Source organism: Tyto alba, unplaced genomic scaffold (genome assembly GCF_018691265.1).
Source record: "Tyto alba isolate M040663 unplaced genomic scaffold, T.alba_DEE_v4.0 Super-Scaffold_23, whole genome shotgun sequence".
In the NCBI taxonomy this organism is placed as follows: domain Eukaryota; kingdom Metazoa; phylum Chordata; class Aves; order Strigiformes; family Tytonidae; genus Tyto; species Tyto alba.
The window spans coordinates 27,365,037-27,379,727 of NW_024881297.1; the positions used below are offsets into that span (position 1 = coordinate 27,365,037).

The 14,691-nt window shown below is 38.4% G+C and overlaps 1 protein-coding gene across 1 annotated transcript in view; it reads left to right on the forward strand.

Annotated features, from left to right (window-relative positions):
- The first annotated feature begins 7,900 nt into the window (after positions 1–7,900).
- Positions 7,901–14,691, forward strand: part of TACR3 (tachykinin receptor 3) — a 40,385-nt gene continuing 33,594 nt past the window's right edge. Inside the window, exon 1 of the mRNA XM_009963162.3 lies at positions 7,901–8,620. Within this exon, the coding sequence (XP_009961464.2) occupies positions 8,169–8,620 (452 nt within the window). The 5' untranslated portion in view covers positions 7,901–8,168. The remainder of the gene's footprint in view (positions 8,621–14,691) is intronic.

Here is a 14,691-nt window from a genome sequence, read left to right on the forward strand (position 1 = left end):
GTCATAAGAATACCATGACCTTTACGCATTAATTTTGACGGTTGTTTCTTTTCCACTGACAGTCACATAGGCAAACACACAAAACATGGCAAGACATTGTCAGCATGTAGGCCACAACAGTGGTTTAGGATGTGGAAAAGCCAAGTTCAGATCCCCTCTCCACCTGTACCTGCAGCATCTCAGATGAAAAACAGAAGTCTGAAGGAGGCAGGGCACAAAAATCTTAGATTCCAAAATGCAGAGCAGGAGAAAGAAAATATTTTCCCAGATTTAAGAGAGTATCTGACAATGTTTTCTTTTTATCCTTTCCTCCCAATACAAAAAGATACGTTTCAAGACACAGAATTTCCTATGTTGCCAAAAGGCTCCTTCCTTTGTATTTGTATTTGCTACACAATTTGCAGATACAGCTTTTCTACTAAGTTATTATATGCTTACCACACAAGCAATCACAAAACTCACTTGACTGATCCTACTCTAGCACTTAGAATTCAAAATAATTTTTGGACAAAAGTCATAAGAACATAGTAATATCAAGTGTAAATTTATACCTTTTTTTTTTTTTTTCCCCTCGTACAACAAAGGCAAGAGTAACAAACTTTTTCTATACTGCCCATATATGGTGTCATATAAGCACTCCAATTAAACAGTCTTCTAAAATGGATGAGATTATACTATTTTTTAAGAAATAATCTGTAGGTAGTATTCTAAATCTGTGGATTACCTGCAATGATTTATGAAGAACAATCCATAAAAATTCTTTTTAAATGAAGGAAGCAAGCAACATTGAATATTATCTTGATACAACAGTGATAGTAAAATAATAAGGAAACAGCTGGTCAGATCAAGTCTGAAATTTTCATTAATTCTTTGAAGTGAACACCAGTGATATCTTTTAAAGGCAAATTGATTCAGAGGACACACTAACATCAGCATTATATAACTAAGTAGCTGTATTTAAGTCTTATAAAACTTCTATATATCTCTTCTTTTCTTCAAAATATTATTTCATGTTGTAATTGATTTATGCTTTACCAAAATTCAAGAATGAAAAGGCAACTTTAGAGACACCTATATAGACACATCCCTGTTACAACTGTACTCAGAGTACCACAGCTAGACAATTGAAATAAAAATAACGCTTGATACCAAATACGTTATAATTCAGCAGATTTATGTGATTTCATTCTTTACATATAGAAATGATCCCTACATTTTCTGATGCCATAATGAATTTGTAGATTTTTCTGTTGGTGTGAATAACTCTACGGACCTATAATAATAGCTCAGAAGCATCTCCTGTTATTAAAAAGCAAAGTCAAGAAGCCTCCTTGTTTTACTTTTCAAGTAACAGTGAAACACCGATTCATCACCAATGGTCTATGAGTAATGTGGATAAAGCTACCTGAAAATTTTATTTCCTGATTTCACTCAGCACTGAGTTAGTATGATTTCATTCACACCTTCTCATCTTGCTCAAGACTTTAAAATACACATTTTATTATGTATGAATATGTATATACACTTTAACATATACAACATACATTCAGTAAATCCAGGAGACAGAAAAATCACTGATAAAATTCCGCTTAATCTGGATGTGTGGGAAGAAACAAATGGCTGGAAAGATCCCTGTAGGAGACAGAAGAAATTGTGTTGCCAGTAGGTCTTTTCTATTGACTTTAGTGGACTTACAAACAAGTCGGCACGAATTTCAGGTGTCAAGAGCAGCTACTCATTAATTTCAAGACTATAGGTTCGTAATCTGCAAGATCTAATAAAACACATTCTTTTATCTCTGATTTATATGACCTTGTAATTCTGTTGTTAAATTTAGATTAAAATAAAATAAAAGCAATCAAAAATAAAAGAATATGGGGAAACATGAATGAGTGCATACATATATGTATGTTGCTAGTTCATAGTTCATCTCACCTATGACATTAGCCAGGCACTTGGGCAGTTGAAGAAAGGTGAAAAGGCAGGGGTGCCTGGAATTACAATTGCAAATAATTTGTCTCCCACTGGAGAAAATAAAGAATGTACAGTGTCTAAAAGGAAAACATTTTAATTCAGTGAATATTTCACACTAATTCGTGACAGGGACTGTAACAAAAAATGTAAAGAAGAAAAGGACACTGGCAGGAAAGAAGACTAATCACAATAGCCCAAGAAAATGTTTATTATATCATGTCCCATTTCACTCTGACTTTTCCTCCTCTCCAGATATATTGCTGTCAGGTAGAAGAACCACTTGAATCAATCTACTTAATTTTTTTCCAAAAAATTGCTAGTATCTCACTTTGTATAATGTATTTTCCCCTCAAAGCCCTATCTGACCAGGAAAGCAAATGAATAAGAATATTTTTCACAAAACAATTGCGCCCTACAAATTACATTTTGATGCAGGCACCTCACTGTACCAGCTATTCAGACCCTTCAGTCATTCCCCAAGTGAAGCAGCTAAAAAACAGAGGGCTAAGTTATGCTGGTGACAATGGAAACCAAGAGTATTTAGCCTTTCAGGAAGATTAGAAGATCAAACTCTCAATGGTTGAAGAAATCCTGCTGGTTTTTTCTTCAACAAAGAAGAATAAACGTTTTCTCATACAAAATAATTTGTGAATATTATCTGTAGTTCAGAGTAGTCTCAATTTCTATTTAGAGTTAGTTAATTTCCTATAACTCATCCCTAGACTGGTTGAGTTTTAATTTATTTTAAAAGTGATTTCAGTGAAGTTGTACCTCGGCATCATATTCCATAAGAAATATAGTCTCTAGTCAGTTCTTTGGCTCTGATTGTCCCCCACCCTTCTGGCCCCCTCTAGCTATGATGAAGGACCACATACTGTATTCCTGAATTTGGCCTACCCCTTTGCTGTGACATCCTTACTCACATGCTTGTGAAGTTGCCTGATATCCTACTGAGTCATTTTCATTTGGTGCCAGGAAGAAGACTTTTGCATTCATAAGCAGTGATCAGAAACCACATTCAAACTGAGTTTTCCAGCTGTGATTTAAGCTACACAAATAAAAGCAAAGTGTCCAAAACCCAGGTAGGCTAACATTGTCATGACAGCAGCACAATGCAACCAAGCAGCCATAATAAATAGGACAGCATTAAGCATCCTTAAATTGCAAAAGTTCTCCTGCCACAGCGAAAGCTTTGCATGACTGACTGGTGAACAGGAGATATCAAAGCTGAAGAAAAAAGTCGGACCATCAAAGCTGCTGCTGCTGAAGATCATCTCTTCCAGCTGGGGGCTGGAGGAAGGAGGCAGGGAATGAGGTCATTAGGCTAAGTCTAATCAAGCAAGCAACAACAAAAGCAAATTTAGTAATGCCGTCAGTGCCATATACCAAAGAAAGGAACCACAGAGGACAGGTCTTGTGAAACAGAACTGCTGTACTTAACAACGATGCAGTTAGCACTCATGCTAAATAGATATGTTGTGCAGGCTGCTACTTTGCTACAAATCCTTAATTGTGTTCTACCACAGATACTCTCTGGCTCTATTTCTCATAGCGCCCAGATGAATTTAGTGGAAGAGGGACTTCAGATGAAAATTTCAAGTACAACAGAAGACCTGTAGAAGATTAAATCATAGTCTCATAAATAGCAAAGAATACAATAATTTCTAAATCTACCTTGTAGTCAAGATGCTAAATCAAGATCTTATCTTCCACTCCAGGCTCAGTAGGAAAGGTTTTGCTGGAACTGTGAAAAAATAGCTTCAAGCTATATAACACAACGGAAGAACTACAGACAATCACAGCTACTTTTCTGATCACAGTTTGGATATTTTTTTCACATTTCCAAGTATTTCTGTGAAGCTGGAAATGGCAAACTCCTAATAGATGCAAGTTTAACCACAGCTGACTCTAAAAGAACAAAGTAGCTATCAGTGGAAGGGCAAAAGAGAACAGTAGATAGCAGACGACCCAAAAGCAGTCACTCTAAAGTTAAGTACAGTCTTACTTAGAGGAAAATGAAACATTCCCACTGTGAATATGCATAAACTGGAATGGGTAAAAGTTAACAAAAGGAATCATGTACCTGTAACAGATTTAGAAGAATATGTGAGAATGGTTACCCTCTACAACTACCTTATTTCTCTGCAAGAGACTGGGAAAACCCACAGACCTTTGTCTTTTGTACTGCTCCATTGCATAAATTTCATCACAGTCAGACAGGTTTTGCTACACAGAAGTTATTAATCCAAATGCTTTCACCAAAGTTTCTGTGGAACTTATTTGAAAAACTGAATGCTGATGACATTCAGCTGACCCAACTTCAATCAGTACCTGTATAATCAACACAGATTTTGATGGAGAAACGCAGCTGGCTTCACTGTCCAAGTGAATTTCCTTGCTAGGCAAGAGCCAGTTACTGCCTGCCTGACCTCCTTCCTTAATTAGTTAAATAAAATGCTAACAAGAAAGTTGCTAATGGGCAGCTCAGTTTATTTCTTTGCTGTAGTCTTTTGGATGGAGGACCTGGTTCTGCTACATTTGACTGTACCAGACTGGTCCTCAAGGGTTTCAATAAGAACGAATGCTAGAGCACAGAGAAATTTATTCTAGCAAACTTTTACATTCATCTCCAAAAGGAATTATAAATGTTCCCTATGGGTGGCTGATCCAGTTGCCCAACCTTTGCCCTCTGCTGTTCAGTGTTCAATTTCTCAAAACGAAACAGCTCCAGATACTCAGCCACCTCTTCTGCTAGATTTGGATACCTGCTGCAACACAATAGATAACATCCAGCTTACTGAGCAAGCGACTAATGAAAAATGTAGGTTGTCCATTATGGAACCATGTTAATGGTACCCCACTGTTTTTCTTCTCCTCATGTCTGTAGGAGAGTGGATGGGGAAGAGCACAGAACATTAAAAAAAATAGGTTCCCTACAGGAGTGGAATAATTCCTGTTTCCTCAGGGTATCCCTGAAGAGGAAGACAGGAATCAATGATACTTTAATTTCTACACTGAAAAGCTGATGCTTTTGTTCACATACTGTGTTAGTGGTCTGGCTGACATTTCAAAAACACAGAATACAAAAAGCTTCCTGACTTTTGTTTAAAGTAAGTCTCAAGCACTCGATTTATTGATAGCTTTCCTTGCATAATGAGGTGTTGACTTGTACTAACTTCTCACACTGTGACTAGGAATGTATTGAGGAGAACCATTTCCCTTGGGGACACTGTAGAGAATTAGGGAAATATATATGGGAATGGTCTCTCCAGAACAGATTGTATGCAATGGCAAGCAATTTTCCAAGACAGAGAGCTAGAACAAGGTTCATTCCTCTGAGAAAAGAGGAACAAGAAATTAGACTCAAGCTGTCAAAGTCAAAATACAGCCCCTAGTTTACAGCATTGGTGCAGAACTACTGCATACTACACGTTTTTTAGGGGAATTCACCACTGAGACAGAATTTGCACACAAGACCAGAATGCAACCATGACCTACACAGAGCAAATAGTTCAAACACAGATCCTTTATGTTTCTATACAGGGGAAGTTATTGCATGTGCTATACTATATGCTGTTCCTAGAGGTTTGCACTCTGCTGCACACCTAGCAGTACTGTGTGCAAGAAGAAATGTCCCTGTGTCTCTGCTGAAACTGAGGAAAAGGAGTAATGGAGCTGAGGTTGGGAGAGAAACAGAAACACGTGGGACACAAAGACTTGGGCAGCTGGTGTTGGAATATGGAAAACACGTTAGTTTAGTAAACAAGTTAACTTAGTAAAGTCAGGAATACCCAGTTTGGGCATAAAGGTGGAAAGGTATAGGGCACAGGGCTGGGTTTGTGCTTTCCAGCTCATAGCTATATGAAAATCTTGAGTGAAGCTTCCAGAGTCAAGAGTTGAGGGTCCAAGTATCTGCTATAACTAGTCAGTCCACTATTCCTCGCTCATTGGAACCACCATTTGAATTGTTTCAACACTCAGACTCACAGAGATTTTCTTTACCATGGTTAATTCAGTTTCTTACTTGGATTTCGCCTGTGACTTAGATCATTTATTAAAAGTCAGATTTCTTTGCCCAGGTATGAGATTCTCTCAGACTACACCACTGGCCTATTTTGGACAGCATGATACAACAACAAGCCCCAGCAACCAACCCTCTGACTCCACTGATTTTACCAGGAGAGTGCACCTGAATTACTCAACTGCTTATTCTTCACTGCCTTCCCAAAGACCCCTCTATACATGCCCAAAAGGCAAAGAAATATATCCTACAGTTTGCTGTAGTTTAAGCTAACTTAAAGAGTGGTTCAACCTGCTCAGCGCTACTAGACTCTGCTGACTCTGTGCTTCTTACTATGGGATCTCTTGAGAACCTGACACAAAGCCTTTTGGGGAACTACTATTCCCTTCTTCAGACTCACCTCCAGGGATAAGACAAAATACTTCTTTTGGATGGAAGATGTGGGTCTCAAAATGGAACTGTGGGATTAACTCCAGCGGTTTTCCTGTGATGAGGACCTGCAGCGTATGAGTAGGTTCTAGACATGGTATAGCAAAGGGTGATTATCAGCAGAGCTTCTAGCCTGGGGTGGGCTGCTGCTTGGGATCGTGTTAGCTGGTTAGAACTGAGGAGTGCATAGAAATGGCCACAATTGCAGTCATTCAAATTAAAACTGCAGTGAAAACCTGACAATTAAAGTGCAGACACTACTTCCACTGGGTAAATACTGCAGGGAGGAGGTGGCACACAGGAATATTTGATTTTTGTATGAAGCTTTTGTTTAAAAAAATGTAGAATGTGTTATTGCTGATAGGGGTATTGAATAGCTCCCACTGCTGTGATACAGTTGAAATCTCTGCTGATGACAAGTAGTAGCTCCAAATTGTTGAAGCATGGAGCAGATCAGCACTAAATCACATTTTCTTCCTAAAGACTGCAGCCTATTGAATAACAAAGGTTTGTTAGTTGAAGTCCCTTGCAATCAACCCTTGCATAAAGCATGCATTCCCAATGCCAGCTGTTGTTAACATATTAACAAGAAAACTGATTTCTTGGATGTGAAAACATCAGGTGTTAGATTTCCTCATTTACCCTTTTCTACCAGTATAGAAATCACTGCATATAAAAATATTGCCTGCTCAAAATAATAATAGTACTAAGTGTGGAATAAATGGAAATAAGTAAAAAGAGCTAAAGAAAAAAATGTTTTTTCAAAGACACAAAGAAAACAAACCCCTATCATTTTACTCATATTTAAGGACATCTATGTTTAGGGATGCATAATGTTACAACAAAAATCAGTGTCTGCTGAACATGTAAATGGCTTTACAGTCACCAAAGCTAGGGCTGTAAGAAAAAGATAGTTACATTTTAATTTTATAGATGTTTCTTGATATTACAGATTGAAAAGTGAAATCAGAGAGCATCAGGATGTATTTATTTATCCGAAAGAGGTCACTATTCCAAATCTGTAGTTAACAGAATGGTTAAAAGGAAAGCATGTACTAAATTAAAAGACATTAGCAAAAAAGCAGATCTGAATTCATCTAGAATAAATTCATCTGGAATCAGCTTTAATAAAAAGCAGCCTCAGTCCTGGGATGTTTAACTAAGCCAGCTAATTAGCCCTGCAAAGACAGGGCAAAAAGACTATTTAAAAAGGAAGCGCAATAATGAAACTTAAAGAAAGGCAATATAAAACAAATCTCTCAAGATAAACGAGACAAGAATTCATTTTCCCCATGGTGCTCTCCACAGCTCCTGAAAGTGTCTGCTGCTGGCAATGGATGAAATAAAACGGGAGGAGGGAGAACAGAGAGAAAGAGGTGTTATCTTACCAGTCGATGGAGCTTATTGCTACACTCCCTTCATGACGTCGGGAACTCACAAGCCTATAAAATGTGCCTTGGCTGCCAGTCCCCTTCTCTTCAGCAAAATCAAAAGCAAGAAGTGACTGTAGAGAGGAGGAATAGAATGCTGTTCTATCCAGAGGTAGCTCGCCTGACTCAGCTGGTACAGCATTTCTAACAGTTTGAACACCATAACTAAAGCTTTTTCTGACAGATCTCTCTTTCCAAGTACCTGCTGTGCTGCCTTACTTCCTTTTTTTCCTTCTTTCCTCTTCTGTCAGTGGGGATTTTGGAGGGCTGGGAGAGGCACATCATTCCTGGAAGAGAGGAGGAGAACATCCGAGATGACTTCTGTCCCCACAGCCGGCTGGAACGTGAGCCTCGCTGCAGCAGGTGATGCCTGGGGACAGGCGCTGGGAGCGCCGGCTGGAAACACTTCTCCCCCTGTTGCATCCTCAGCAGCCAACTTCTCCAATCAGTTTGTGCAACCTTCTTGGCGCATTGCCCTGTGGTCTCTGGCTTACGGTGGTGTGGTGGCAGTGGCCGTTTTTGGAAATCTCATTGTCATCTGGATTATCCTGGCTCACAAGCGCATGAGGACAGTGACCAATTACTTCCTGGTGAACCTGGCCTTCTCTGATGCCTCCATGGCTGCTTTCAATACTCTCATCAACTTCATCTACGCACTGCACAGTGAGTGGTACTTTGGAGAGGCTTACTGTCGCTTCCACAACTTCTTCCCAATCACAGCTGTCTTCGCCAGCATCTACTCCATGACAGCGATAGCTGTGGACAGGTGAGAAAAGAGAGGAAAAGTTTAGGGGTGAGAGACTGAGATCAGATTCTCTGCTGAAATAAAAATACAGAGATAACAGTCATTAAGTGATGAGAGGCAGAACCCTCCATAGATCGATTGTGCTCCCCTGTACTTAAGATCTCTCCATAATACATTGGTTTTCTCCCTCTCTTTGGTCTTTCCCTTCAGCCTTTCACTGGTTTTACTCTCTTACTTTCTAACAAACACTTCCTCTCTCTGTTCGACTTCAGCTGCTCTCTGTGCTACATATTTTAATACTAATTCTGTAACAACAGCCATTGCTCACGGTTTTGCTTCCCCACCTGTGAAAACAGTATCTGTCCCTCAGCCAATGTCATCTAATTCATACTGATAAGGAGCTGTAGAGACTATGTGTGAAGGGAGACGATTTCAAATTTCCCTCCTCTTTGTATTTCTGCAGCTGGCAGAGGCATTTGCCTCCTCAGAAATCACTTCAGACTCTGTTTTTAATAGCTTTTCTCACAGACAGCTCTGAGCTGTTTGGTTCCTCCTGATTTTAACTAATGAGACTATTTACATTGCCATCTGTGCATATCCAGAGGTCTGGTAAGAATATGGGTTTAAAGTGCTTTATTTTTTTCTGATTACTTGCAGCAAAACAAGCCTTTGTGACTGTGAAAGAAGACAGGACAAGGAAAAACTTTACCTTTGTGCTCTTGACAAAAATGGAAAAGGACAGTTGTAGTCTCAGCAGAGTAAAGAGGAGATGTAGTTGTCAGATTTCCAGCAGACATACTTTGATGGACAATATTTCTCAGAAGGTGCTGTGAGTCTCCCCTAGGAAATGTTCCTTTCTTTATGATCGTTTTCACATTTGCTGTATTGGAGATATAACTTACCCCATACTTTAGAAATCCAATAAATTCTTGAATTTTCATTCAGAAAAACAGTTCGCTTTGTACTTCAGATCTTTTGTTCATTTTAGCCAAGCACTGAAATTACTCACAAAATTCCTTTCCACATACTCAAATCATGTCACTCATCTTACCTGAATAGACTTGGCAGAACTGCAGCACTTTCCAGTGATGGCAGTTAAGATTTTATGAGGTTCAATCCATCTCCTGAAATGTTACTTCTCGTTTCCAAGTGCAAAGATTTGGAAACATGTTGTTGTAACTTTTGTCTGTGCTACGGACAAGTTCATAATAATGCCTTTCTGTTGGCCCTGCTAACTGTAAATTTTAGGTGGCATTCTCAGCCAGATGCATTTCTGCTCCATAAAGCTAAAAGTGAAAGAGAAAACAAGCAACTCTTTTACCTCTCTGCTTCAGGGATAGGTGAAGACAGGAGGAAATCCTCCTTTCCTCCTGCCAGCAATGTATCTTGTTCACAACTGTTACCTCCCATTAATAACGAAGGAGATCGTGTAAAGCCAGTGATATTATCCTTTAACAAGGCAAAGATTGCTTCCATTGTCAATTTGGGTTTAGCTTAAGATTCTCATCTAGCTTGAGGTTTTCAGAAAGATAAAAGGGTTTCAGTTGATGCTGAGGTTTTAACTGTTATTGCTGCAGCTGATTACATCATTAGGCAAGCACTTACTAGAATGCTCTGAGTAAAGTTTTTTAATTTTTCCGACAAAAACATCCACAGAGAAGTAGTATTTACTACCTTGAAAGTTCCTAAATTTATGCTAGAAAACTGGAAATGAAGGTAAATACAGTTCCTTGGAAATCTAAAGGGTGCATTTCTAGAGTGAGTAAAGAATAGCTCTGCTCCACACTGCCTGAAGTACAATGGTCAGATATAAATATATTGGAAATGTTTTCCTTGGTTTATTAGTGTGAGACACTGGTACTCAGGAGTCAAATACTACTGTTATTCACTCTGATGTATTTAATGTCTGAAAAATCACCTGGAGAAATCACAGTTTCCACTCCACCACACCTTCCAAGCTCACCTGACCCCAAAGACAAATCAAAATCTTCCCTTGGGAGGAGCACAGTGAACAATGCCCCAGCTGTGTTTAGGTGAGCTCTCTGTTGTACCAAGGAACATGATATAAAACAAATAGAAGGGCAGTCTATCCCTTCTTCCCCATTCACACTGCTATTCCTTTTCCTTTTATACTAAATCACATCTGATGTGTTCAGCACCTTTAACCATTTGCTGCCTACCTCTGCGGAACACTTCTGCAGAGTCAAGAGGAAAACCAAGGGTCAGAGTGAATCCCAAGGAATGTTCTTGGATGTACAGACTGCCCTGTTCCAGGGCACAGATCTGCTGGGTGGATGTTTTTTAAAAACCTTGTTTCCCATTTGCCTTCTGTAAAAGTTCATCTAGCACTTCAGGCAGGACACTCTGCTTTTGTTTTGACCCAGTAAACTCATCCTTACACATTCACGTTAATATAAAAATAATTAAAAAAAAAAAAAAAAAAAAAAGGCTATTAATAAGGATAAAGCTACAGAGGGAACTGTAATGATGAGAACATATCAGATGATATTACAGTTGAAATTGTTAACATCCCAAAGTACTGAAAGGTCATGGGTTGCAATTCATTAAAAGTATGTTGGGATACACTCCACTGATTGTTTTAGAACATTCAAATGTTCACAGAGTATGAATGAGTCATTGTGATTTTAGACATCACTGAGCAGCAGATCATGGGTAGTACATGTTTCCTTTCACCTCTGATTCTATAGGCTGTGTTGTCTAATTTGTGTGCACTGTGAAATTACGGGGCTGACACGGACTTCTGTGGAGTAGGCAGTTCCTTCAGAGGGGCGTGCTGCATCGGGACCTGGGGATGAAGGTGTCCAAGACTACCAGATGGCCACCTTGTCATTGAACATAGACTCAAATTTATGTGGGTTTATTCATACTTCCAACTACCCCTTCCTGGTGCTCTTTTCCCCCTGCCTTCTGCTTCTTTTCCAACAGGCTGTTTGCAGTCCAGTGAAGAGATGCCACAGGTAGCTTTAACAAGGCCAGCTCAAGTATCAGAAGCAGCACAGATTTTACACTGTACTGCCTCACAGGCATTCATTCATCTGTTCATTTGTTCTTCTGTAGCTCATGCTGCACTGTACCACAGTCACACTGCTTCCAGTGCAATAGTTCCTTTAGCTACCTTATGGGGATAAACTTTCAAAATAGCCTAAGATAAACTGAATAGGGAATACTTCAGGAGCCAGTAATGCCCTTGCCACCGGCCAGTGCGTGATCCTAATGGGTCATGTGTCTTAGCTTCATCTTCAACTACCAGCTGCGGTACAATTCTTGGACATATTAAAGACAGTAACAGGCAGAATTGAAGCCATCTGGCCCTGGTCACTGAAGACCCAGTGTCCCTTCCTACTAATTCTTAACATACAAAAGAGGTGGTTCATGTACACAGGCAATTAATTTTCAATCCCAAGATTACCTCATTATACAACCAGTTCTGTATGTAGGCCTAGAAATTCTCTGCAGACATCTGATGGTTAAAGTGGAAGTCTGAAGATGTAGCAATATAGCATAAATTATCATGCCTTCAGTAGAGCACTTAGTATATTTTATGCGTTTTTTCCTGTTATTAGCACATCTACAGTATGACTATCTCAGTTATTGTTCTCTCAGCAATCCCGTAATAATATAATCATTTCAACAAGTTTAACTCTTTGTAAAAACAACTGCTCTGGAATTAAACAAGATATTTTAACAGTGATAGTGAGTAGTTGCTTATCCTATTCACATCTTACCATTTCTGTTCTTCCTAGTATGCAAGCAAACTTCTGAGCTTTGAAGAGCTATTACATAGATTTCTCTATATGCAAAAGTAATTGAAAAGAATTACATATATATGACAATATTTCATACAAATGCAAATAAAACTACATTTATGATACTCCAATGGTCTGTATTAGTGCATAACAGCCTACAGGGCTTACTGCTGCTCAACATGGGTCAACATAATAGCATCAAAAAGACCTATATGACTTTTTTTGTTAACAAATTACTATGAAAGAGAAAAATTATGAATTTGACCAAGTCCTTTCTAAAGATCAGATTCTGTCAGATGCTACCTATCTATCCTAGACCCATACTCTGAAAAAACCCCAGCCCATTTTTCAGTTCAGCTACTTGCAGTCAAAGGTATTACAATAGAAGAATGACAAAATAAGGTCCAATGTTAAAGAGAATTCCACATTCATGCACTTTTTTTTTAATAGGAAAACTTTCCTCACATGCTGTGTTGATGTAAACTCTGGAGCTGCTACAATTTTCTTCCTCAGTGAGCCATTACTAATGGAAGTCCAATAATTAACTTAAAACCAGGAGATTATCAAAGTAAATCACCATTTTTAAAACTTCAAGCTTGATCATATCCCAAAGTTCCATCGTGCTTTCAATAACTTCATCTTTTCCCCCTTTTTTGGTCCTCTTGATAGAATGAAATGCCTTTTTTTTTGACCCACAGGCAGATTTAGAACTTTATTCTATATTTGTCCAGTTCCACAGAGCTGTTATGAAACTTCCTGTTTGTATTTCTTCAACAGAACTGTGTCTGCAATTCTATTTTCAGAAGGAATAAATCTATTAAAATTAGAGCTAAAAGACGGGTGTATTAACACTCTTGCCTCTGGTACCCCAGGTAGCTCACTTAAGTATGACTACACAGCATCATGTTGTTGACATGGATAACATGTTGACATCAGGATATGTGGTTTTAAAATTTTGAGTGAAAAATCAAGTAAACAATTTGCAGCAGAATGAGAATCAGAATCCAAGAGCCATAGGCCCAGCTTCCTCTTTCCCAACACCTCTACACTCAATTTGCTGAACACCAGACTCAAAATCAAATTAACCTTCACTAGTAAAAAATTAGACAATTAGAGAATCTCCATGTTTCAGAATATGATTGATTTGTATTATTAGCAGCCTCTTTTTCCTTTTGGATGCCTGTCTCGTTTTTTATAAGCTTCCTCAAATTTAGTTCCCCTTTTTAAATGAAACACTATCATAGCAGCATTTTGAGGCACCTGTTGTTTCTGCAGAGATGTTAAAACCAGCCATACTCTAAACACTGTACAAAAAATAATCACATTTAAGCCTGGCCATAGACTCTATTCAGGACCAATTCAAGAGCTCCTTGTTTACTTTGGGCTCACATGTTTTTGTCCTCATAGATGCTCCATAGAGCAGTCATTAATGTTGACCAAGAGTATATTTTATGTCTGCACAGAACTCACTGATACCTTCTATTATTATTGCATCACCTGCTATCACAGCCTTTCTAATTTCTTTTGGCATGTCACCGTTATTACTGTGGATTAGCTGAGTGTATAATCCTGAAGTTTATTTTTCTCAGAGTCATGCTTGGGGTTTCAAACCATAAAATTCTATATTATTCATGAATACATTTGTTTTACTTGACTTGATGTTCAACGATATTTAACATTCAGTTTTATTCCTCCTCTTGAACAACCTTCTCCTCATAGGTTACATTCTTCCTACCTAGTTTCTAGTATGCCTATTACATCAATATCCTTATTCAAAACTTGCCATTCTAGTTTCCCACCTTATTTTTTTGATTTCTAATATGTCTACAGAAGCACACATATACTGGGTCAGTTTTCTATTTTTCTGTGACATTGTTCAGCTGCTGATGGCTGTTAATAATCCCTCTATACACTCATTAGACTCCAACATAAGTAATATGATACAAGTTTGTAACAGAACCTAGTTACGAGGCATAAACACGCAATTCAATTTATCAAATGAAACCTAAATTCATCATGTATACAGACTGAGATTCTCAAAATATCACTTAGGCTATTCATTCTTTTCAAGAGTATGCTGCAAAAACAGTTATTATTGTTACAAAGTAGTACCACAAGCCCTGTAAATGAATCTGTTACTGAAATTCTGAAGTAGGCAGTTGGAACATTGAAAAATGTATTATTTTTCCAGTAGAATACATTTTGTTATCTGTCTGAGTGAATTCCTATTCCCGAGACAAATTGCTCAAGGTCTTCATGTGCTATAAACATTTTAAAATTATATTCCTGTCAAACTGTACACAACTATTGATGTAGAATAACATT